The 26,603-nt window shown below is 33.9% G+C and overlaps 1 protein-coding gene across 6 annotated transcripts in view; it reads left to right on the top strand.

Moving 5' to 3' along the window:
• The window catches only part of DYNC2H1 (dynein cytoplasmic 2 heavy chain 1), a 186,503-nt gene that overhangs the window by 919 nt on the left and 158,981 nt on the right, over window positions 1-26,603 (top strand). For all 6 annotated transcript variants that reach the window (XM_064505084.1, XM_064505083.1, XM_064505085.1 and 3 more), the window contains exons 2-31: window positions 1,535-1,705; window positions 2,683-2,818; window positions 3,151-3,269; window positions 3,827-3,971; window positions 4,749-4,981; window positions 5,237-5,371; window positions 5,466-5,579; window positions 5,769-5,880; window positions 6,054-6,178; window positions 7,554-7,729; window positions 9,103-9,298; window positions 10,538-10,633; window positions 11,079-11,231; window positions 11,324-11,422; window positions 13,548-13,687; window positions 13,772-14,000; window positions 14,455-14,582; window positions 15,609-15,724; window positions 16,703-16,830; window positions 19,741-19,890; window positions 20,615-20,820; window positions 21,484-21,639; window positions 21,732-21,846; window positions 22,262-22,432; window positions 22,631-23,013; window positions 23,768-23,900; window positions 23,987-24,104; window positions 24,268-24,380; window positions 24,468-24,587; window positions 26,051-26,201. In XM_064505084.1, coding sequence (XP_064361154.1) covers window positions 1,535-1,705; window positions 2,683-2,818; window positions 3,151-3,269; window positions 3,827-3,971; window positions 4,749-4,981; window positions 5,237-5,371; window positions 5,466-5,579; window positions 5,769-5,880; window positions 6,054-6,178; window positions 7,554-7,729; window positions 9,103-9,298; window positions 10,538-10,633; window positions 11,079-11,231; window positions 11,324-11,422; window positions 13,548-13,687; window positions 13,772-14,000; window positions 14,455-14,582; window positions 15,609-15,724; window positions 16,703-16,830; window positions 19,741-19,890; window positions 20,615-20,820; window positions 21,484-21,639; window positions 21,732-21,846; window positions 22,262-22,432; window positions 22,631-23,013; window positions 23,768-23,900; window positions 23,987-24,104; window positions 24,268-24,380; window positions 24,468-24,587; window positions 26,051-26,201 — 4,567 coding nt within the window. The remainder of the gene's footprint in view (window positions 1-1,534; window positions 1,706-2,682; window positions 2,819-3,150; window positions 3,270-3,826; window positions 3,972-4,748; window positions 4,982-5,236; window positions 5,372-5,465; window positions 5,580-5,768; window positions 5,881-6,053; window positions 6,179-7,553; window positions 7,730-9,102; window positions 9,299-10,537; window positions 10,634-11,078; window positions 11,232-11,323; window positions 11,423-13,547; window positions 13,688-13,771; window positions 14,001-14,454; window positions 14,583-15,608; window positions 15,725-16,702; window positions 16,831-19,740; window positions 19,891-20,614; window positions 20,821-21,483; window positions 21,640-21,731; window positions 21,847-22,261; window positions 22,433-22,630; window positions 23,014-23,767; window positions 23,901-23,986; window positions 24,105-24,267; window positions 24,381-24,467; window positions 24,588-26,050; window positions 26,202-26,603) is intronic.

Raw genomic sequence — 26,603 nt, 5'->3', positions numbered from 1 at the left:
CACCATTGCCAACATCCATGCAGGTAACAGGGTCTGATACATGGCACGTTATGTGGTAACCAACATGTCCCAAGGAGGGTGTCTGTCCAAATCATGCATTTTGCAGGGTGATGTGGCCTGCTGTAAGCAAACTCGGAGGATCACTGTGTGAAATGTTGTCCTGCTCTGAGTGTTTGTGTTTGGTGAGTGACTCGTCCAAGTGATACCATAAAGTATGATATGCAGTGAATATAATCAGAACGTAATCAGAACATGGTCTGGTGCCGGTCATACTGTGCCTATGACTGCACCAGCAAATCACGGGGCTTCACGTGCATCCTTTTGTTGTGAGGCCAGGGGCGTGGTGGCTGTTATGTCTGTGTCAGTTTATACGTCTGCTAAGAGCTGATGTAATAAGCTGTTAAAATCTGAGCTGCTGTGTGGACCAGTAACTTACATATATCATGATGTAAGCATCTGTGAAGTCTGGTGCATGCTATATCATACAAGAATGAACATTTAAGTGTAGCAGCCAACTCTTTGGATGTGCTACTGAGCCACTGTTTAACAGTGTCAGCAACAGTGTAAGATAGAAGATCAGGTGCATATAGTGGCCATAATGTACAGCTGTTGTGTCAGTGAAACCATGCTTGTAGAATATGGGGAAAGTTCATGGCATTGGTCTTAACACCTGGTAAGAAAGTAAGACTAACACTGTCCAGTGAGTGTCCAGCAAAACTGAAAATTGTCCTTCACTGGGCCTTTTTTTCTTTTAAGAGATAAAAATCTCTCTATGTTCAAGGTGTCTTTATAATTGCAGAGTTTAGGATTTCAGCTAGTGTATCTTTTACTGTTACTGTTTTATTAAATGTTTAAGCTTTTCTTCTGTTTTATAAATCCTCCTCTACCACTAACAGTTTCAATACTTGATTTTGTGGCAGCTTTTATAGCTTTCCTCCTAAGTTGAACTGTGAGGGTGATGATCACATGTTTCAAGTGATGATTTTACTGATGAAGAGTATCTTTCTCTCTACTTAAGAAAGCTATGAATAGCAATAGAGCTATGTATCTGCAGAGTCAGGAGGACAATGCTGAATATTTAGAAAGGCATTTCCAAAACTGTACACCATAAAAATCTAATAAAAAGGAAAAAAGCTTAAATTTTTCATGCTTAGTCTTCTCTAGGCACAAGAGAGAGTTTCTAGCTCACCCCTAAAAAGTGGCAAGTAGAGTTTTCAAATTCCAGGTAGCATAAGTAACTAGGATATTCATGGATATTTTATAATGAAAAAGTCATCAAGTATTTGATATTGTAACTTACATTTCAGGTTCTTTATCTGAGTAGATACTCAAGAATTAATATAATAAAAGTTTCACTTTTGTGTGAAAATCAAATACTTTTAGAATATTATCACAACCCATAGGGAATAACATGGTATTTTCTAATTATTTTCATGTTGTAAATCATTTATGTAAACAGTATACCTAATTTAGTAGAATATGCATCAATGATACAGTTTTCTAAAACAAAATTCTGTTTTCTCAATCTTTACAGATTGACACTGCAGATTCAAAGAATAACGTGTTGGTGTTTTTTAAGCTGCGACCTGATGTAATTACAGAAGATAATCTTCACAATAATATTCTTGTGTCATCTATGTTAGATTCACCTATTAATACCCTTTATCAAGCTGTACGACAAGTTTTTGCACCGGTATTACTGAAGGTGATCAATATCTTGATTTAAATGTTTATAGTTTTAAAGGGACATTGAAATTCCCCAGCCTATGTTAACTGTTCTGAGATATGTATTTTAAGTTTTAAAAATAAAATATCCTAAGAGATGGAATAATGAATGCTAATTCCAATTTATAAGCTAAGGAAAGCACTTTACTCATGACATATCAGTAAGATGAGAATAGGCTTTCTGGTCGTATGTGTGCCTGACTAGAAAGATGGAATACACTGGACTGTGGTTAATAGGACACAACTGCTCCTTAGCTCCTTTCCACCAGTAATTCCAGTCTTGTGTACTTTTCCTGTTCTAAATATTCTTAGATTTTATTTCAAATGTGTAGGCCAGTACCATGCAAACCATGATTACTGTTGTGTATGACAGATAGGTGTGCTGGAATCTGGACTAGTTTGCACAACTTCACTTTTCATAGTTCGGATTATTTTAAATGTTCTTAGGCTTTTCCTTCTGTTCCACTGCAGAACATATTTCCTTTGTGGGCTTTTCTTTGAAAACAACAGCCATGGCTCAATTTTACAATCTTAACAAACAGAATTTCAACATTTAAATAGTTTTAATCTCTTGTATGTAACAACATTAATAAAATAATTATAGAAAATAATAATATCTTTTAAGGATTGATTCTAGCAATTTCCAGATTCTACTGTAGAAAGAGATTCCAAATTTATTTTACCTAACAAAGAGTTACCTAACAGAATTTCTGAACACATGCTCAGTATCCTTTTATAAATCTAACAATTAATTTTTGAATTTCCAATAGAAAATATTGTATGATGTGATTCTGATTTGAATGGTGTGAATAGAGTAAAGTGCTTTCCTTGACTTTTCATTATCCCATCGTATGAGTAACTGGTATTAATCTGTAATTTTTTTTTTTAATGCTTGTTTGAAATATTTAAATACTGGTTCCATCATATGATTCACATTTTTTGAAATTTTCATTGTAGGATGAGCAATGGAGTAAAGCATTTGATCCCAAACTCCAGAAACTTCTAAGTGAACTTGAGGCTGGTTTAAGTACTATTCTCAGAAGATCAGATCCTAATTACATGGGAACAAAATTCAGTGAAAATGATGTGCGAGGTTTGTTTTGCAGTTACATCTTTTGTAATAAATTTTAAATTAAAACATATTCTAAAACAAGTTGATTTATAGGCTCAGTTTTCTGTCTCTATGATCCCAGGGACTGCAGAATGTAAAATATAACAGGATGTGCTTAGTAGATTGGAATTGGTGATGATCAACTGATTGTCTCTTAGTATGAACTTGATACTACATTTAGTCTGAGTGAAAAGTTGAAGAGTATTTCTATAACCATATAGTGAAAATTTCCTTTTAAAAGTGTACTCTGACTGAAAATATTTCATGACCATTCATGTATATTTTATTTAAACATTTTCCATTTTTATTTGCAGCTATACTTACACCAACAGATGAATTTCAGTTCTGGACAGAACGTGCACATCATGGGAGTAAATTGTGTAGTAAAGAGAGAGCTTCTCATTTTAGAGACCTATTTAAGGGCATTGAAAAGGTATGTTTTTCTTTTATATAATCTGTGATATATTTGTAGACTTAATAAAAACAACCAAACGCTTTGTGTGAAATGTACATGGATATATGTACACTGTCTTCAAATACATGACTACAAGAATATGTAACTAGTTTATTTTTCTTAGGTTAAATTTTACTTTAAATGACATTAAGTAATTGCTAGGGGGTGGCTAAATTTAATTGGGAGCAGATTTGGCCATTAAATCCTAAGAGCTGTTTCAGAAACACTATAGCTTGTGAACTAAAAATTGACTTGTGAAATTATAAAAAGGAAAATTGAAAATATAGATGATAGTAATGGACTCTGTCCTGCAAAATTTTAGGCATCTGTAAAGTGTGTACTCAAATAGCAACACAGAAATCAGTGTATTCTTCACATGAATAAAGTTACGCAAATGCTTAATGTTTTTTGACAAGATGCTGTCATATTCCATTAAGTGATAAAGAAATAGCACTTCTTTCAGCAGCTTCAGAAAAGTATAAAAGGTTCTAATATACTAGTAGCAAAGCAAACTTATTAAAAATGTATTTTCATAGGATTATTACAACTTGGATAGTCTCTCATTATTTGAAGTTGTGGATTTAGTGGAGACTACCAGAGATACTGTTGATGGTTTGTGGAGACAAACAGAACATGATCCTTACCCACAGCTACGCATGCATAATCTCTTGGATGTAATAGGTAAATGTTTATGCACTCTGTATTGAATGATTATTTAAAAAAGAAGACAGTGAATCCTTGGAGCAGGGACCTTCTCCCACCTTAAGGCACCACTCAAAAGCTATAGGGTTATGGTACTTGATTGTTGTAATTATGATGCAGGAATATTATTTGCCTTGTAGTGACCAGTAATTCAGGCAATTTTGGTGGACACCTTCACACACTCTTGGGAGGATGATAGATGACAGAGTTGTGTTGCTTTCAGTCTGTGGACCAGATTTTTCTGCTTCTGTTTGACTTCTTGTCTTTTTCTCAGAGGAGATAAGGAGTAGTTATTTGCATAAAAACACTGCTTGAAAGTTGATTCAGCTTGTATGGAGGTAAGAGTAGGAGATGAAGAGAGGTTGCTTCTCTTGTTTTTGTGACAGCAGTCCCACATTCTGGGACCTCTGTAAGACAGTGAGTTTTTCTGCATTGGGGGATTGCTGTCTGTATCCTGATGGCTGGGGGTAACCATGTACTGGTAGGGAGAGATGCTTGTATGTGGATTCCAGAATCCGCATATATATCGGCTTCTGATGTTGTACCCTTTTTAACTTGGAGATGTTGAAGAATCTGAAAGAGTCTTTATTGAATCTGAAAATGACTGATCAATTATAGATACATTTGTGTGATTTGATTTTTAGGAAATTACACTAGTTGATGGATGTGAATTGTATTGGAACTTGGTATGGAGTTTAAAGGAATTATTTTGAGCAAACTTAGCATATTGCTTTTGTTTACTCTTTGGAATTCTAGGTGGCTGTTTAGGTAGATTTGTTCAGAGAAAATTGGCAGCTTTGAATTTGTGGGAAGATGCTTTTCACATTGTTAAAGAAAATCTAAAGGCTGGCATCTTGATTTGCGAACAGTGGGTATCAGCTTGTGTGCACTTAACTGGACAACTGTGGCAACGTTACACTCTACATCCATGGAAAAATGAGAAATATTTCCCTGAATCATTAGCCAAACTTGGCAAACGTCTTGATGAGGTAAAGATTGAATTTATTCACATTTATTGTGTTAGAAATAGGATTAAATAACATTGTTTTGAGTTACAAAAGAATAAAACACCTAAAATATTTTAGATTAAGATAACATTCCAGGATGCATATGCTTGCATGAGCCTTTCACAAGTTTCTTGTGCAAAGGAAAAGGATGGTATGTGCTACTTGGGTATTTTGCTTTTAAATATAAGTTTTATGTACAAATATGTTGGATACATCAAATATTTTCTTCTGTTGTAGGTGCTGACTATTAGAACACTGCATGAAAAACTTACATTTTTTTTGCCAGCTGGAGAACAAAATGCTTTACATCTTGCCCAGGTGTTTGAGCCTTTTGCTGGCTTAAATCCATTACACTATAATCCTTACACAGAGGTATAATGCTGATTTTTATATTTATATTCTTTCTGTCACTGTTTATGATGTATATGAACTGTCTTAAACTAACATATCTACTTATTATCTCTAGCCGTTATGGAAAGCTGCAGTCTCTCAATATGAAAGAATTATTGCACCAGCAGAACAAAAAATAGCAAGCAAATTGAAGAAATTTATTTCAGAAATTCAGGATAGTCCTCAACAGGTATGGATACTTTTATAGTCTTAAAACTTTACTTTTGATCAAATTGCTGGGTTCTTAAGTAGTCGACTCACAGCAAAGGAGTAATTACTTATGACCAAAGACAGTACTTATGGACAGCACTGATGAATAGTATCGGAATATGTTTTTTTTTTTTCAGGAGAATAATTTTTTTTTAATTTCATATTCCAGCTTCTTCAAACATTTCAGAAATATAAGGAACTGATTAAGCGTCCAAACATTAGCAAAGAATTGCTTTTCGAAAGGGAAACTTTGCTAGCAAAACTTGAAGACACTGTCAAAGGTAAAAATGTATTTATAAGACTTCCAGTGTATTAATTTTTTTGCAGATAGTAGAGCTCTTTATTTACTTTTAGAGTAATATCGATATCCCTAATACATTTTATAGCTATAATAATTAAATTAAGCTTGTTCTGTTAGGTTTTTAGTCTAATATGAATCGTTTGTTTTTGTTAGCCTATCAGATAGACTTTGAAACGCGATGTCATGGTGTTCCTGGTGATGTTTCTGGACCACTTTTGGGCAAAAACCTTTCTGAAGTTGTCAATAATATTGTATGGATACGACAGCTGGAGCTGAAGGTAACAGATTCCATTACAATTTAGACACAATATTATCATATGAATAAAACATTATATGTAAGATTGTGGGGAGAATAATATTTATAGAAATTGTAGCTCTCTCTAGAGTTATATATTGGAGATTCTCTATCAGTGGGACTGCTTACTAAGTAGTTTTATTAACTGACACAGAAGATTGTCTTTTTGTTATACACTGAACAGCCTGCTGTTACGACTTCATATTTTTTGGGGAAAAAATGGACCAAAATTCTGCGAAGAGGTGGAACTTCTCATTAAATTGTATCCTCCAGTCTGCATTTTTAAATTCTATAGAAGATTCACAGTTAGCCAGATTACGACATTGTAATTCTCACTTGTTATTATTAACCTGCAGAGTGTCTCCTTGATAGCAAAGGGATACCTTGAGGACACTTGTCTGAGTCAGTAACTGCCAGTGAGTTTGCAATGCTAATTTAAAGACTGAACTTTATTTCTCTGTAGTAAAAGCAAATGGAAAACAATTTTATGTTATCTCACAATGGAATGGTTTTAAGATGTATTTGACTCTCTTTTAACTTCCGTTATTTTGTTAGTTTGTGTTTGCACTTGGAAACTTTCTAAAACTTTTTGTTGGAAAGTATCCATTAGTTAAAAGCAAAATGCTTTCTGTCAACATAAGTGCCATGCAATAAATATAGACTTGAGTGAGAAGTTATCCATCCCAGAATCACCATTAGTCAAGTTTTTATGGTATTCACCTGTGATTTGCAGAAAACTCGAGAGCCCATTTCAGCTGAATGTGACACAGGGTAGGGATCTTGAAGGTATTATTTTTTTATAGGTGTCTCCACAGAGAGAAGAGAGCAGCTTGAGCTTCACAATTATTTCTTTTGCTTGGTCTGCTAAAGACCTTGAGGATAGTTCAGCTGACAAATGACTGTGTATCTACTTTCGACTGAGCTGAATTTTTGAATTGCTCTCCAGTCTCCACTGATTGTACTGACTAGGGTCTTGAATAATTTGTCCACACGTAGATCTCAAATCCCATTTGAATGCCCTTGAGTATCCAAGACATTGGCATGGACCTTGTAGATACAACACAGAACATGTGGAACACCTGTACCCTTCTGGAGAAATGCCTAAAGACCAGGTGGCATACCCTAGGGAATCTAAGTAGTTGTAGATAGGTGTGGTGGGCAACTGATTCAAACCACATCTCAAGTTACCAAAATGGGAATTTGAACATATATGGCACAATTCAGGATTCACTTTGTTTTTTTAATCTGGTTTTTGAACCTCACTTGGATGTTTTATAAACATTAATACTTATTGCGGTGATCTTTTTTAAATTGAAAATTGGGAAGTTAAGCTACCTTTCTCTGTGATTGTGTTTAAGGTGGATGACGCTATCCAGCTTGCGGAGGCTCTGCTGTATGACTTGTCTGGATTTCAAACTTTTCGTCGAAGTGCAGATTCTCTTTTGGAACAGTTTAAAGTGTATGAACAAGAACAATTTGATGATTGGTCTAGGAGTATCCAGTCAGAGTTATCAAATCCCAAGTCGGGACTGTGGTAAATATATTTTTGTTTAAATAATGATTATGCTGAAATCCGTAGTACAGTGTAATTTAATAGGACTTGATGAAGGAAATGCAAAACGAACTGAGAATGAGAGGAGAAATAAAATGGAAGAGTTCATTATCATTTCACAGTTGTGGATCCTGTCAGCCTTGGTTGGTAGGGAAAAATATGCAGGACAGTTTTAAGTTCCTGTTGAAACATGGAATGAAATACATGTCTCATTTGATTTGGTTATTGTTGCTATTTGTTACTCATATTGTGAGTGTCTAGAAACTAATGATCTTGGAGTACAACTGTGATATACAGATGACTCGTGTAGAGTAACAATTGATTGCTATCCACAAGAAACTCCATTAGAAATAGAGCAGACAAAGGAAGGGTAAGAAAATCAATTAAAACCTCATGAATTAAGTTCTCCAAGATAATGAGATTACTTTATGGTAGATTTAAATATGTGTTTTTCAGTTTTACTTTACATTTTTGATTAGGCTGACCACATAGCTTCTGTCTGCTTCTCTGAGAGTTGCAATTTTTTTTTTTAAAGAGAGGTTAACCACGCTTTCACAGGATGCAAGCGTTGATACTTGATGAAAAACATGCAAATATGACAAATAAGTAAATTCAACACTGCAATATCTAGCAACCATCTGATTTGTTAGTACCACAGAATTTTGCTTTTGTGATATTTCAACAGATTTTTTTAGCTTGTTGGGGAGAGATTAATTAAAACGAAAAGAAAGGAGGAAGCACTGCAAAAAGGGATGCAATGAGTATAGAAGAGAGAAAAAGATAAGAAAAAAGAGAAAAAAAGTAGTAAAGATGAAGTGAAATATTTATGAAAGAAGCCTGGAAGGGGGATGGTAGAAGTATTGCTACAGTGAAAAAGAATTCAGAGTAAAATCTAAAGATAGTCTCATATTCTTATTAGCATATGACTGTATATACCAAAAGGTTCCACTGACCTAAGTCCTGGTTCTTGTATTGGTTCTCTCAGGGAATTTCTTTCCTTTGCACTGCTGAACGCTGGGACCTATAAGGCTTCAGCTTGAGAAAATGTAATAGATCCAGGGGTTCTGAGAAATACTGTCTAGCTGTTAACTAAATGTTAACTATTAATAACATGTCTGTAAAACTTTCTGAGCAAAACCAATTAGCATTGTCCATTTCTACTTGTATTCACTGGCTGTGAATTAAGAGAAAGATTACTAGAATAACATCTGAATAATTTAGGATGTTAATAAACATAAAAAAATGTAAGGCATCAAGCTTTTTAGAATTGCTTATTGTATTATTATAAAATGCACCTAAGAAAGGACCAATATCAAGTTATATTTAATAACACATCTAAACTAATTTTGATTTAGCATACAAGCTAATAGTCCTGTTATGGAGCTGGATCACATTTCTGGAACATTAAACATACTTTATTCAGATCACTTGGTGACTCTCCTAAGGGAAGTACGTCAGCTATCGGCACTTGGTTTTTCTATTCCGTCTAAAATACAACATGTTGCAAATACTGCACAGAAGTTCTGTAAGCAAGCAGTCATCCTCAAACAGGTATAACATTTAAAGCCATAATAACTTTCTGTTTTGATTTGCATGTTTCATTAATAGAGCATTTTTGATTATCATCTTCCCTGTTTCACTGTGTGTTTGATAAACTTCTGATGCATTTGTCTGTATGAAAGTGACTGTTTCTTGAATAAATTAACTGAACCCTTAGAAGGGAACAGAAATAAAGGAATAACATACATTTTCAGCATTTAATTAAAAGACTGTCTTCTTCTGGAATGGGATGAATGATAGCAATAAAGCCCTGTGAATTTAATATATGAACATATAAAAAAACCCCAAATAATTCATTAATTTCCTGTGTTATTTTTAGTTTCAGTTTTTGTTTATTGTAACTGAGGAAAGTGTGATAAAGTAGGCAGGATTGTCCTCACCATTGCTAGCCCTCAGCTGAAAATATACAAAGTGTGTTACTGCAAATATATGTTTGTTTTATTTAAAGTTTATTTTTTGGTTGTACTCAGTGCTACATAAATTTTTATTAGGACTCTGCTCTTACCTGTATTTCAGTTGAAAGACCATTATCAAGTCCTCTCTATTACTGCATGATGCAAGAAAATATACATATATGTTAGTAAAAAATACATATGTAGATACAGAGATTCAATTCAGTAGCGCAGCACCACAAGAGATGTCACTGGTATCTGAGATACCAGCACAGCTATGGCCAATGTGACACAAGACCTACAAGATACCCATGCCATCTTGTTCATTGTTGGGGGCCCAAGTGGGCATCTCAGATGACACTAGATGTCTGTGTGTGGATGGATGAACCAAGTTGTAGGGTATCCCTCCTGCTCCAGCTGCCAACGTGGCAGGAAAACGATCTTTTTTAGGTCTCGTAACATATCCGGACGTATCATGTCTTGGTTACCTGAAAGCATCTGAAATATCACTGGATGCCTATGTTTGCGTAAAACAGCTGAATGTTCCACCAGTAATAAATCTGGCACTGAACCTATTTCACTCAAGGCGAAGCATAATCACCTCAGATGTATGTAAAGAGCAGTCTTTTTGCTGTTGGAATTAGTCACTAGAGAAAGTGATCATGATCACATGAGCATGGTATATATACTTTATACTTGTAAAAACTTAAGTGTTGTAATTCTCGTTTCTTAATGATATTGGATAGACAACAGTTTCAGGACTATCTTGTGAGTTAAATTTACTGACATGTAAATGTTTTTATCTCTTCTTTTAAATTTCATCTCTTCATTTTTATAGGTGGCACATTTTTATAATTCTATTGATCAACAAATGATTGAGAGTCAGAAGCCAATGATGTTACAGTCTGCTCTAGCATTTGAACAGATAATTAAGGTGAAAGAATCCCTCTGTCTATGTTATTTTAAAATTCAGTGGTATCTGTGTGTATTCTATGCTGCTTTTTCTGTGTTTATTGCTGAACTTTTTTGCTTCAGTCTTCCAATACAAGCAACTCCATCTGTTTCATTAGCATTTATTTTGAAATTGGTGGACACAGAACCTTGACTGAAAAAAAAAAGGGAAGTGGAACTCCCCAAAGTTGTACGTTTTGTTTATGAGTCAGTGAAGTTTTACAAAAAAAAAGATATGTCCTGGCGTCTGTGATATGCTAATTTATTACTTCTGTAGCGCAGTAGTGAGAGGGAGGTAGATTGACTTCTATTTTTTACTGGGTGGTAGAAAGATCTTTTTCATATTGCCACGTACAGCCACATATTCTAGCTGGTAATCTAGTCCTGTATTTGTCACTAAACCTTACAAAGCTTATCTGTTTTTCAAGCATTCAAAATCTGGTCCTGGAGGAAAAGCTCAAATAACATGGGATAATCCCAGAGAACTGGAAGCTTATATTCAAAAGCTCCAAGCTGCTGCTGAACGACTTTCCACTGAAAATAGAAAACTAAGAAAGTGGCACACAAACTTCATTGAAAAGGTATATTTTCCAGGTGAAATTGAAAGTGTTTTGTATAACTTACGTTACCTTTATTTTCATTGTGATAAACATATTATCCTTTAACCTTTTAGGTTTTATCTCTCATGAATATTGATCTACTGCGGCAGCAGCAACGTTGGAAAGAAGGAGTCCAGGAGCTCAGAACTGGTTTTGCCAGCCTCGAGTCACAGGCAGGGTTTTATTATCATACTGCAAACTGAAAATTTGAGTCAAGATTTACGACTCAAACATATTATGATTGAATGAATTTTGATTAATGAGTTGCTTTATATCTGCTAGGTCACGGAAATAGTATAATTTTTTTAGTTGATACCAGTTGTGAGGTAAAATCTCAGTTGAGGAGGATAAGGATTGTGTATTTTTATGTCACATGAGTAATGGGTGAAGAAAAATGCTTGGTCGGTTAGCAGGACTTAGACGACAAAATGGGAAATCCTTAAATCAGTAGATCAGTGGTATTTCAGCCTTTAACATGAAGTGAATTACAGAAATTGGTACAGAAATGAAAGAGTCCCAGGCAGAGTGGAATAAAACATACATTAACTTTTATAAAATTAGAAATACATTTCTATTTGAAGTAATGAGAAAAGCCACATTTTTCTTTGTTCACCTATCAAATTTTGCTTATGCAATAGCCTATTATCAGAGTAAGTGTCATTGATACTGCTATCACCAACGGTGTTTTAAGATAACATTTAAACCAATTCAGTTTTTCCTGTTCCCTTCACCAGTTATGGGGCTATATTTGAGAGGGTTGTGATGTCTTTGGCCTTTCTAATGCAGACTTGGATTATTATAGTTGATATTCGCCAGTCAAATAATTTTCTTTATGTTTCTTATAAAATTTGCCATCTGCTGAAGTTAATATTATCACATTTTTAGCCCTATGCACATTTTGCTGCAACTTTTGATTTCTATGTTTTTTTTTTAATTTAATTTGCAAAGCCTTGCAATTATTATCTTCAAGTCATTATATTGTTGAAAAATTAGAACTCTTAATTGTATTTGCTTTAAGATCTGTTTGAAAATTGTTTTGGTATTAGAGAATATTTTATGTGGAAAATGAACTAAATTGTATTTGGGTTTTTTTAGATACTGCAAGACCTAGGCCGGAAGCGCCGGTGTAGATCTTGCAAAATGCCGAGACATTTTAGTCTTCTACTGTTGTCATCAAGATCTTAAAACTCTGCAGTAGCTGACAAAGTTTACGGGGCTCTGTCTACAGTATATATGGTAGCATAGGTAAAATAAGTGTCTGAATTTATTCACACAAGAATTTTGAACAGGTTTGTGTTAACTCTTCAGAGGCATCATTTAGAAGAAAGGAGCTAGAAATAATTAATGTATTGCAGTGGTCCATGTAGGGAAGTTTCCATTTCTGTGGGTTTCTTCCTTACACAGTCCATGTTGGCATAGCAGTGTCAGTTTGTGGCAATTTTACATTTTACTTTAATACCATATTTATAAATACCTTGGTATTTACCTTATGTACCTTAGTTGAGACAATTTCAAATTTTCTTAATCTCTGGAATCTTTTTTTTGGAAGAGTTCCTCTGAGAAGTCTTGAATTGTCAGTAAAGCTTAATCACGTAGCTTCCTGCAGCAGCCTTGGACTGCCTCTAAAGCTCTCAATAAAAATCGCTATGCAGTTAAATAAGGAGAGAACCCGTTAAGCTGGAAGAAGTTTTTAATTTGCTTTTGGACTCGTACTACCCTTTTGAAAATCCTCTGGTTATTTACAAGCGACCTATTATAGACTTGAGTATATGATATTGCTGTACACATTCTCATGGTGCAGTGTAACATATTGCACTGAAATTCAAAATTCTTGAAGATAAGATCTAATAACTAGTTATTAACTAATGCTGTTCCATTGAAACACATGAGAATTTTCTGGAATATTGTTTAAAGGATAGCCATATCATAAGAAAATAAGAAGTGTAATGCAGGTTCAAACCTCACATCCAGCTAGCCTTGTATCTTATTTCTAGCAGAGGCCCATACGTAATATTTTTAAATGATGTTAAAGAATCTCATAATAGACCAATGAGAGATGAACTTCGGTGGAGTTCTTATCCTAAACTGCAATAGAGTGTGGTTATGATTTGGATAATTCTTTTTATTCCCGTGTTCATTTGGAATAATATAGTGACTCTAGATCTTCTTAATATTCAAACGTGCAATTCTTCTTTGAATCTTACTAAGATCTGAGGCCTTAAGCATTGTACTGCACTCAGTTTGACATAATTATGATTTGAGGAAAAAATAATTAAAATATGCATTATTAATTTTTAGGGTTTCAACTCACTTGAGATGAAAGCTTGGAGACAGCACTGGAATCATCAGCTTTACAAAGCTCTGGAGCATCAGTATCAAATGGGCTTGGAAGCACTCAATGAGAATTTACCAGAAATAAATATTGATCTAACATTCAAGTAAGATTTTTTTCCTCCTGAGAAAGTATTGTGGCTCAAATTACATTCAAATATTAGCTTTGCATGATTTATTTCACTTTTTAGGCAAGGCCGGTTGCAATTCAGACCTCCTTTTGAAGAAGTACGAGCTAGATATTACAGAGAAATGAAGAGATTCATCTCCATTCCAAATCAGTTTAGGGGAGTAAGTGAGACGGAAGAAGAGTCTATCTTCACTGTTATGACTGAAAGAAATGCAGATGGATTTCTGACTGCTTTCAGTAAGGCAGAAGATTTGTTCAGAAGGTTGGCAGAAGTTTCTGATCAATTTAAGGTATTTTCAGTGTTTGACCGACTCAACTTTTTCTTTCACACATATATTCCTTTAGGTTTGAAACATTCTAAAAGTAATTGAGCAATGACATTTGAGCATTATGGTCCTGTTCTTCAAGGCATGTAAGCTTAATAACTCCATCCATATTAAGACAAGCACTTAAGCACATGCCTGGGTTAAAGCATATGTACAGTTTCCACTGAAATGTCAGTATTACAGTCTTTTCACCCTTGTTCAAAATATATTTTGATCATCCTTAAAGGTGGGGATGTGTCAGACCATTCTGTACCTCCTGATTTTTGTATTAAGAGAATCTGTAGGTCATTGAATTAATAGGTTAAAGCAAATGTAGCTTGAGATCATTATTAAAAAATATTTTAATATTATTGAGAAACAGTGCTTTTTAATCTGCCAAATATTTCTTTTCCATAAAATCAAAAATGATGTTGAAAAGGAATGGATTGTAATTGGCCAAGTAGATACAGAAACTCTGGTGAAGAAACATCTTTCTAGCAAACAGGACTGGGAAAAAAACTTCAAAGCATTAAAAGTGAGAGGGAAAGAAGCAGAACGTCTTCCAAGGTATAGTGTTAACTCTGTTCATATGTTTGAATAATGAATTCCATTAGACACTTTAAAGAAAATAGTAAACTCAAAATATTTTTTTCATGTGAGATGTAAGTAGAATTTCAAAAGTGATTTTTATGTCATTGAACTTTTCTAATGTTTAGATTTTTGTTTTTTGTTTTTATTTGTAGACTTTCTTTCTTTCTTTCCACTCAGCCCTTTTAACCTTTTTAACCCCTTTTAAACACTTCATTTTTAAAGGCTCCATGTGGAGCCACCTAAAATATAAGGGCCGATTTCGAAATACCACAAGACATGGTATATATTAACAGTTCTTTTAGCGAAGTCCTATATGTGTTGAGTATATGTGCCGTTAGGGACAGACTTATCAAACTTATACACAAACTTGTGTAACCAAACTTGTATGGTTAAACACATAATTAGCTCTTATAACTCTTATAGCTCTTATAATTCAATTTTGTATTTTAAAATCTGCTGCTGTAAGCCTTTACATTTATGAAGATTCACATGGAATTCAATGTATTGCACAATTAGAGTTATCAAGTGAAACTGGTGGGAGTCATGTTCACAACAGATAAGAAGAAGTGGTATTTCATGCAGGGGAAAAGAACCTGTGGAACTTGTTGGCTAAATTATATTGTTAATAGCAAAGGTTCAAGGACAGACTGAGCGGTATATGTTATACATAAAAATAAGTAGTTTTCTAAGTGTTGGGAGGATCAGAGCCTGAGACCTTAGTCCCTATAAAATTGAATGTATGTGCATAATGAAGTATTTGAATAACACAATTATTTGCCCAATGAACTAAAAATTTTATTTGTAGATTTATAGAGGGAAGATTTCTCTTATTAGGCTACAAAATCACGATGATTTTATTAGAGGTAATTCAGAAACTATGGACATTTATAAAGATTTTAGAGATATTGAGACGTATATTTCACATATCTATGAATGCATATACATATATATATATATATAATGCTGTATATTTCTCCTGTTTTTTAATATTTTGTCTTGAAGCACCATCAAGATAGATTGTTTAACAGTTAATTGCAACCCAGTGAAAACTGTAATTGATGATTTTATCCAGAAGTTGTATGATGTTCTTGTAATTTCTTTGAGAAAATCTATACAAGGTAAATAACTTTTATGAACAGTTTTTGTTGTATTTGTGTCCATGTATTTTTTAAATACTCTTTTTATTTAAGAAATATTTTACCCTTGAAAATAGTGAATTACAAAAATCGTTGTGGAGAGAAAGTAATCTGATACTAGTTTCTCACTAGGGGCCTAACCTAAGACCTTCTGATGTTCATGTACATCACTTATTTTGGCCATATGTATTCCAGAAGTAACAGAATATATATGAACATTTTTTTGCTTGTTTCTTTTGTCTGGAAGAAAATTTCTTAAACGTTTGAGGGAAATTGAACAAGATAACGAAATGTTTCAGGTCAAAAATATTAGTTTTTTCGTATTACAAATTGAAATACTTACTTCACCTAGGAGTCTTAAATAATCCAGACTCATTCATTGGATTTACTTGTGACTTAGATTTTCAAAAGGCAGAGGATTAAAGAGTGCAAAATATTTTTCCATTCCTGGATGGTGTGTATATCTCTGGGGCAGACAGAGAGCGGAATAAAGTCTGCCTTGTTAGGAAAATGCAATATTGTAGCTTAATCAAGCTTTTGCTTGTGATTTTTTTTCATTACTTAAAGCAAGGCAGCTTTGTATATTTAGGTTTTTTTTTAAAGTTTTAATATCTGTTTTGCTCTACTTACCCAAAGCTGACTTACAGAGATTTTGAAAGTGTATAAATAAATGCCTTAGGACTTTATGTTTGACTCTTAGAAGTGACATTAGTACTTAGGAACTAAATCATACATTGAAAGCAGTGGATTACATTCAAAAATCTATGTGTAAACCCACACATACAATCTACGTTGAAGCAGCATATAAAATTGGCATCTCCATTTTTTTAAGCAAATGTCTTGTGTATAATATCAAGTTTGATGACAGCATTGTATCATGGTACATTTATCTTACTTTAAAATGTATTACTATAAATATTTTCTCCATAACAACTTTGTTTTCCCATTTTCTTTACAAAGCACACCTGCATGATATTTCTTCATTTCTTACTGGTGCCATGGAAACATTAGTAGTTAGGCCCCAGACTATAGAGGAAATATCAGAAGACAATTTAAAATATATACACCTACTTGAAGGAAAAGAAGAGGTAAGATACTATTTTATCATATCCAGAGTAACATTTTTGAAAGCTGTTATTGTTTTCTAGTATGGTAAATTATATTTAGTATCGTTAGTTTAGAACATACAATAGCTGTCAGGCTACTGGCCCATGTAGCACAATATTTCTTCTCCAAGTGACTGCCCAGGAAAGAATATAAAATCAGAGTAGCATATTTGATAGTTTCCCATAGTAATCTTCTAGCTTCCATTCATTTTCATCTCAGGACTGTTTTGAGATGTATGTGGTTTCTCTATTTATAGTAACCTTCATTGGGTTTCTCCTCACAAACTTACCTGTTCTCCTCTTGAAAGCAAATAATATACTTTTGAGATCCAAAATAACCTTTTGTAAAATATAGGTCAATTATAGGTCAGTAAGCCATTACATGAAGAATCCTTTTTTTTTTTTTTTTTTTCACCTACCATCTCCTAGTTTCATACCCTTTATGTCTTATGTTGGAAGAGATATGGAACAATTATTCCCTATTCTTCCTTTTCATGATACAGATAATCGTGTAGTTCTCTGTTATATCCTGCATCAGTCATCTCTTTTCTAGATTGAAGAATTTTAGTTTATCTAATCTTTCCTTATACATAAGCCTATCTATAACTTTAATCATCTTTGTTGCCCTTTGGTAAGTCTTTTCTAGTTTTCAGCAATCTTTTTTGTGCAGGGGGAGCAGAACTTTGCATGGTTTTTAAGATGTGGACAAGCCATTCATTTATATGGTGACATAACAGTATTATCTCTTTTATTCTTTTTTCCTTCCTTAGTAATTCCTAAAATTTGATTTACTTCTCACTGCTCAAATTAAGCTGGGATTTTTGTAAAACTGGCCATCATAACCCAAAGATCTCAATCCTGAACTGCAATTGTTAGTTTAGTACTCAACATTTTACATGTGAAATTAGGATTATTTTTTCACTTACATATCATTTCATGGTTAGCTGCTTGAATTTCATTTGTTATTGTTGCTCACTATTTCTTCTAAATTCTTTCTGCAGCTCTTCACAGCTGCAGTTGGTTTTAATGCTTTGAATAACAGTATCATCAATAAAGATTGTCATCTCACAGCTTAGTCTCCGTTTCCAGCTCTTTTATAAACTCCTTGAGCAGCCCAGAACAAATACCTACAGAACTCCATGAGATGACCTTTTTCTTTTAGGAGAACTACTCATTTATCACTATATCTGTTTCCTGTCTTTTACACAATTAATTATCTGTGCAAAGACCTTTATTGTTGTGTCCAGGTTACCTGGTTTCCTTAAAACCTTTGGTGAGGGGTGGTGTTAAAAGCTTTTTGGAAACCCAGCTAGAATATGTTAATCCCTTTATCCATCATATCTTCAAAGAATTCTGGTTCTACAAAGTTCTGGAATTCTACAAAAGCCATATTGACTCTTCCCAAGTAGATAATATTTATGCAGGATGGAATTCAGTTCTAAATGAATGTGCCTGAGTTTAGGTTATGTATGCAGGTGTCTTGCAGTCATGTACTATTAAAAAACTCAACTGGAGCCAGATTCAGTTGCCCGCACATACAATTCTAGAGTTATTTGGGATGCAAATCCAACATCCATGCAGACTGGCAGACATAACAGAGGATTTATGGGAGGCCTTTACCTTTCTGTAGCCATAGCTGGATGCCAGGCAAATGCCGCAGGACATCTGAAATTGCCCTAGTCAGATATGTGTTGGAAACTGAATGAAGTCCCCAGTGAACATAGTCAGCTGCAGTCTGGAGAGCAATTTTCACCCTAGAGTAAGACACCTTGTGGCTGAACCTCCTAAACTGCTTTCTTGGCTTAATTCGGTTGTTCAGACATAAGTGTCTACTGCTTTTTGAGACATTCTGGTATATCTGAGAGGTCCATACAAAGCTGGCAGATGTGACACAGGCTATATAGAAGACCCATACCTTTTGGGGCCAGCAGCTTGAAGGCAGGTGGGATACAGTAGGGGATCTCAAATAGTGCTGGAAACCTCTGTTGTTAGATAAATCAAGACATCGATGTTTTGACTTCATTGTCAATGATCTGCTTTGACAACAAGGGGATTTTAGATGTCTATTTGACATATAGGGACATCTAAGTAAAGTCTACATACACACATCTAATTTAAGCTTTATCTTGAACTGAGTTTCACTATTTGGCTGCTAACTCAAAAAGAGCTGCTTGAGGTTGGATGTAAGGATTTACATTTTATAATAACTCTCTGGGAGATCTGTTGGATGTTGTAGAGAATTCTCTGTAATATACAATACAATATTCCCCCTCATCATTAGTGCCTGTTGTCACCATTTTTAAATGAATGCATACATAACGACCTTTTAGAAGATGTGTAAAACTGTGCATATATTTCAGTTTATTCTGACTTTCATATTATAAAGCAGTTTTCATTTTTTAAAATTTAGTTGGCTCTTAGTATGTGTAAAGAAAAACCTTTGAATTTTTTCCCATTATCAAGGAAAAAAAATCTTGCTCTTTCTATGATTATATTACTCATTTACTTGAAGTGTCTCTGCTCCTGCTTTCTGTGATTCCATATATATGCATACTTACTGAATTTCTGTTGTTCTGATGTTGCTCCTGGATCTGGTTTTGTGGAACTCTGCAATACATAAGAAGTAATTTTGCTTAATTTGTAGTAAGCATTCACTTCTGTATATCTCATTTCAGGATTAAGATTTAGAATCTCTCTGAATTATCTTGGATATTATTTTTTACAATGTTTTACTGTTATTATGTAAACAATATTAAAAAAGCAGTTATACATAGGCATATAATCTGTGCATACACAGTTGATTCTTATGTATTTATTTAAGTAGTTTTGGTAAACAGGATTTGCTGAATGATTACGTATACACAGGTATATTTTTAATCTGTTTGAATTTAGATTTTTGCCCTGTTTCAAGAGGCTGAAGATAAAAACAAACTCTTGCGGACTGTGGCTGGTACAGGTTTGGACACTATCAGTAACTTAAGAGCTATGTGGGATAAATTTGAATTAATGATGGAAAGTCATCAGCTTATGATTACAGAGCAGGTAACACTGAAAGATTAATATTTTACCTATGTTGATATTAGTTTGAGTAAGTCTGGAGAAATATTTTTTCCTGGATTAAATAAAATCCATCAATGTTCTCAGTTCAGTGTTAACAGCAATGTTAATGACATGATTGAGAGCCTTAAAAGGAAGAATACTTGAACTATTCAAACAAAACCTAGGTGCAACTTGTGTAGAACTGATGCACTGTGTAGAAATGAGCATTACATTGCTGTACTTCTGTCTCTTAAGAGCTTTCAGAAGAAAAGCACATGGCTTAATGAGGTTAACTGAAGTGAAAACAAGATGGCAGTTTAAAAAACTGTATGTTTATTGTTTTATCACGTTATTAGTACTGATGCGTAATACTTTTTATTTCAGAACTCTTCTAAACGGTATGCAATCTTGTAATTGCCAGTACCTAGGTAGATTGCTGAACTCATTTGAAGTACCACCGAAGATATCATATGCCATGCAAATATAGCAATTCTTCTATGTGCTACTAGTTGCATGCTTAATAGATAGCATAGGCCAAATAAACAGGTTTTAAATAGCAGCAAAAAACTGTTAGTACCCTCTTCTTAAAACACAGAAAGATAGAGATGAGCTATTTCATAGAGTAGGGTACAAGAAGTTGAAACAGTGTAGTTACTTTGTTTTTGACTGGTTAGTAATTGTAGTTACAGACTATGAAAGGAATGTTATTTTAACTCTTGCTTTACAGGTTGAAATGATGAAAGGAAATGTGATGTCACGTATTAATATATATCTCCAAGATCTGGAGAAGTTTAAAGCTCGTTGGGATCAGCTAAAGCCACGTGATGATGTCATTGAAACAGCTGATCAGGATGTGCTTGAGAAAAGTGCTCAGACCATAAAGGAAAAAAAAAAAGAATTTGATGAACTCGAAACCATGAAGGAAAAACTCATGTATGTTTGTTTCTCTCTATGTACTGCTGATAATAATGTGCAGGCCTTCTGCAGTAATAGTATCTCAGAAAAAGTTAACAGAATTTTAAAACCGACAATTTAATGAGTTCTATTTTCTTTTAATTACAGGTTTTTCATTAATCTTTAAGCTTTTTTTTTCCTGTTATGTTACATAACATAACATTTTTGAGTTTTGAAGTTTGTGGAATGAAAAATTCTGGAAGTCTCTTGGGCTTTGAAATAAGGGAATGCATACACTAAAGGCTTCATTCTCATTTCTGAGATTCTCACTCTAAGAAAAGGTTCAAGATATTCATCCAAGAATGGGGAATTATGGCTTCAGTTCTCTTGTAACTGAAGTGGGCTAGGTCTCATCTCTCCCATTTCCTGAATAAGTGTCCTGTGCAACACTGTTTTGCAAACAGGGATGATTTTTCCTTCAGGTGCCTAGAGAAGGTGTGTAGGACAGTTGTCCCTTGTATTCCTATATTATTTCTGCTTGGGTAGGAGACTATTACAGAATTTCAGTTGGCAGCAGTATTTCTCAGTGAAGCCAATGACTTTACTTAAACGAATGTAGTTATTTCCACATGCTAACATCTCTTAGACTATAAGTGTATAATGGAATGATATAATGTATTATGCAATGATCTTTTTTTTCAGTGAAGAGTGCCATCATTTTAAATTGGAAGAGCCTGACTTCTCTTTGTCAACAGTTGTATCTCAAGATATTAAGAGCTGTGCAGAAATTTGGGCATTGTATGAAGAATTTTGTCAAGGTTTTCAGGAAAAAGCCAAAGAAGACTGGATTACTTTTAGGTGCAGTTTTCTAAATTTATCTCTCGTGGGCGTGTACATGTGATTATAGTACTGTTTTATTATGACCTTTTCTATATTTGATTTTCATGCAGGAGTAAAACATACCTGTTTGAAGAGTTTTTGTTTAGCTGGCATGACAAAATGAGGAAGATAGAAGAACATACCGTAATGACAGTAAAGTTGCAAAAAGAAGTAGACAAATATAAAGTAAGATCCTTATTGTAAAAAGGGATATAAAATCAAAAGAATTCTGGCATTTTGGGGTATTATACTTCATTGTGTAAATTTATACCTAGCTCAGTTCATAAAATAAAGTTACTTAAAGTTTAACAAAATATCTCCTGATACTGTTTTGAACGTTGTTCACAAGGGGAACATATCTTTTGAAGAGGCCTTTAGTTCCTTGCAGTGGACAGGAGGGTCATTACAATTTTCATGAACACACATTTAGCAATGAGTTTTCTTCCGAGTTACGTCTTAAACATTAAATCCAGGAATTGAAAAAATGTGCTTCGGTTTAGAAATGTTAATTTTTGTTTTGTTTTAATAGCGTGTAGCTGTAGTCAAACAGATAAAATTTTCTTAAAGACTAGATAGATTCAGATATGCATTTTTCCCATAGATGATAATTCCGCTCCTAAAATATGTCAGAGGAGAACATCTTTCTCCAGACCATTGGCTGGATCTTTTTCGTCTTCTGGGTTTTCCCCGAGGCACTACACTTGAGGGTTTGTTATTTGGAGATCTGCTTAAAGTGACTGATGCCATTATAGAAAAAGCAACAGAACTTAAGGTATGAATTATGACAAGTAAGGTTACTGTATTTTTATTATATGTTTTATATAGCCTTTGGTAAATGCAATCATGTTTTTCCATATTATATATATATTTTTGTGTGCTTATTTTTATTTTTTCTTATTATAGAAGTAAAGAATGGAAATTTTATTGAGCTCTATAGTTTCAAACAAAACATATGTATGCTTTTAAATAGGATTTGAATTGCCGGGCACAAGGTGAAGTCACAATCAGAGAAGCATTACGTGAGCTTGAACTCTGGGGAGCTGGAGCTATCTTTACGTTAACAGATTATGAAGACAGCCAAAGCAAGACTATCAGGCTTATTAAAGACTGGAAAGACATAGTCAATCAGGTTGGAGATCATCGTTGTCTTCTACAGTCCCTCAAAGACTCCCCGTATTACAAAGGTTTTGAAGATAAGGTGTCCATCTGGGAAAAAAAACTGGCTGAGTTGGATGAGTATCTGCAGAATTTAAACCAAATTCAAAGGAAATGGGTCTATTTGGAACCCATATTTGGTCGTGGAGCTCTACCCAAAGAGCAGGCTCGTTTTAACAGAGTTGATGAAGACTTTAGGTTAGTGTTATGGAATACAACTTACTTTTTGTAATTTTGACATATGTGTGGGGCAGAACATTCTTCGCAGTGAACTAACATAAAGAATGATTAGAATATGTATGGAGCTGAAGGTCAGTAACAGGAATTCAATAAACATAGATGAGTGGCTGTGACATAAGTCTGAACAGAGGGGTTTATAGGTAGATTTCACGTAATGGGGTACCTGTAAAGAAGGGAATATTCTGAATCACATGAAACATCAAAGATTATGAAGAAGGTGGACAGAAGATGCGTTTTGTTAACAGAGGTAATGTAATTGTTTTTCAAGAATCACTTCTTGCTCAAGACAAGCACTTATTTCCCTAAGAAATTGTGTAACTGGAATTTTAGGTTTATGTGTTCAAAACAAGCCATGCAGATAAAAAGGGAGGAGATTTTAGAGATGTAGAAGTACATATACCATTACCTGTCTTGATTTGAGTTGAAATGACTTGTTGAAAGGGATTAAAGGCCAAGAATTGAATTTTCTTGTTTTTGGATAGAGGTAGCAAGAAAGAGTAATTATTACAATTTTATTGGAAATGTATTGATGTAAATTTTGAAAAGTTTCAGCATAGATACTAAAAATTCAAAGTTATATATCATATATATGTATATGAAAAATATATATGACTTGTCTGTGCCTTAATTTTTTAGATAATTACATATATAATATTCAGACTAAAACAGTAATAGTAGTTTTATAAATTATTTCCATTTTTCTTCTGTCAAGATCAATTATGTCTGATATCAAGAGGGATAATAGGATAACGTCACTGAATGCCCGGACAGGATTAAGAAATACCTTAATTACCATACTTGACCAGCTTCAGAGGTGTCAGAGATCTTTGAATGAATTTTTGGAGGTACAACTGACATTAATTTAGGTTTCTATAAAAATAACTAAGTTTGGATTTAAATTAACAAAAATGATTTATTTTGTTTCTTACAGGAAAAGCGCTCAGCATTCCCTAGATTCTATTTCATTGGAGATGATGATTTATTAGAAATCTTAGGACAGTCCATGAATCCTTTGGTTATCCAGTCTCATCTTAAGAAGCTTTTTGCTGGTAATGCATTTGTCTTCTTTAAAATGTATTTATTTAGAAATAAGTTCCTTCAAAGCTAAGTAATCTGTTGCAGATTTTTTCTCCCTTACTCCTATCAGACATCAATAAATTAATATTTAAGACTTTAACAACAAAAACCTCATTGCCATTTTCTGATTAATAGGCATTAATAGTGTGAGCTTTGATGAAGAATTTAAATACATAATTGCCATGAAGTCAGTAGAAGGAGAAACTGTGCTACTTAAAAACAAAATTCTTCTGTCAAATGACGTGGAGGTAAGAAAATCACATCCAAATATATGTCAGGAATCTTTGAGAATTAAATTTTTATGTAACTTTTGAGTTTTTTTATGTTTTTGTCAGGTGTGGCTAAGCAGTTTGGCTTTGGAGATGAAGGAGACCCTGAAAAAATTGTTACTTGATTGTGTTACTGCTGGAAAAAAATCACAAGGTTCAATTGATCCATCTCTCTTTCCTTCTCAGGTAGTAGATGATCCAATATCACCACTGTGTAATCTTAGATTTACCAAATAAGTTAATTTTTGAAGGCTTCTCAAAAATTGGGTAGGTGTGTCCAGTTCTGGGCTTCCAGTTCAAGAGAGACATGGAGCTACTGGAGTGAGTTCAGTGAAACCTACTAAGATGATTAAGGAACTGGAGCATCTGTCATATGAGGAAAGGATGAGAGAGCTGGACCTGTTCAGCCTGGAGAAGGAAGACGGATGGGGGATCTTACCAATTTGTATCAGAAGGGAGTGTGTAAAAAGGATGGGGCCAGACACTTCAATGGTGCCGAGTGATGGGATGAGAGGCAACAGGCACAAACTGAAACATAGGAAGCTCTGTCTGAATATAAGGAAAAAATTCTTTGCTGTGAGGGTGACTGAGCACTGAAACAGGTTGCCCGGAGAGGTTGTGGAGTCTCCTCCATTGGAGATATTCAAAAGTGGTCTAGATGCAGTCCTGGGCAATATGCTGTAAGTAACCCTGCTTGAGCAGTGGGGTTGGAGTAGATGATCTCTGGAGGTCCCTTCCAACCTCAACCGTTCTGTGATTCTGTGTGATTCTGTGAAGAATATATATGGATTTGGAAAAAAGGATCTCAGACAAATTTAGTCTATTCATTGAGTTGTCCTCGTTTGAAGTATAGAGAAATTCTTGAAAATACGCATTCTTATAATTCTTATGCAAACATTTGAAATACAGATTTCTTTCACATAACATCTGATCCAAAATATATCTATTTATTACATTTGGTGTATGTCTTTCTGCTGATCTTAGTTGGTAGTGGCAATTGGATGTGGGCCTGCAAAAACTTAGTTACATATAAAATACTTTTACATTTGATTAAAATATTGTTTCTAAAACTTTAAACTACAAGCAGAAACAGTGATCGAAGTGGAATCCTTTTGTGTAACTACAACTAGAACATTTACCTACTGTTAATCTTCAGATTGGCATCATTGGTGGAATTTTTTGTTACAGATCTCTCAAGTGACCAGTTTGACTGCAGCTTCATAGCTCACACAGTATGCTTTTCTAGTAAACGTAAAGTAATTAGAATGTAAGTGGAATATAGATACTAGAATGCAAAATACTGTGTTAGCAGATCAGTTTTGCAAAATATTCTGAGCCTGTTGCCTCAGTGTGCCTAAACACATCAGTTTCAGTCTGACACAACAGTTATTAGGCAAAAAATACTTAAAAATGTTATCACTGTACTCAATAAAGTAGCAAAGGGACTTTCAAATTTTTGCTAAATTTTGTCAGGTTTTAAAAAGTGGCTATATTTGTTATTAAGAGCATAGCAAATGTGTGGCTTTGTTAAAAATACAGGTAAATACTTTAAATATCAGATTTAATGAGCATTTATAAATGAATTGAAAAGCTTTTTTCCTTTGTCTTCTGTTTTTATAAAGTGTAATTTGAATCTTTCTCTTCCCAAGATTCTTTCCTTGGCAGAGCAAATTCAGTTCACTGAAGATGTTGAAAATGCTATCAAAGAGCGTAATCTACAACAGTTAGAATTAGAACTCATGGCTAAACTGGAACATTATACTAGCATAGATAGCAGTATAGAAGATACTGGGAGTACAGGTATAAAAATGATCTTTAATATATAATTCCTTACAATGAATGTATAGTTGTATATAATGTGTAACATTCCATTATTTAAGCAGGCAATTACATAAGTTATTTATGTAATATTATTGACAAATTTAGTATCATTAATGTTTAAGAATGAATAATAGATTTTTTTATTTAGGTACAGAACTATCCTGGAGCATTCATATATTTGCAAATCACTTTAATTTTTTTGTAACTTTGTATATTTACTATTGTGTATATATATATTAATAATTTGTCTTCATTTACTGAACTCTGCTGCAGTGTTATGTTCCACTGGAACTGGTCAGACAGCATTAGAAGTACATGATGTCATGCCAGTATGTTCTGTGTAGCTATGTAGGTGACTTTCCTTCTCTTTTTCTGCATCTG

The sequence above is a fragment of the Dromaius novaehollandiae genome, chromosome 1 (genome assembly GCF_036370855.1).
Source record: "Dromaius novaehollandiae isolate bDroNov1 chromosome 1, bDroNov1.hap1, whole genome shotgun sequence".
NCBI lineage: Eukaryota > Metazoa > Chordata > Aves > Casuariiformes > Dromaiidae > Dromaius > Dromaius novaehollandiae.
The sequence above is the reverse complement of the archived record's forward strand: the minus strand, read 5'-3'. Positions and strand labels throughout refer to the sequence as shown.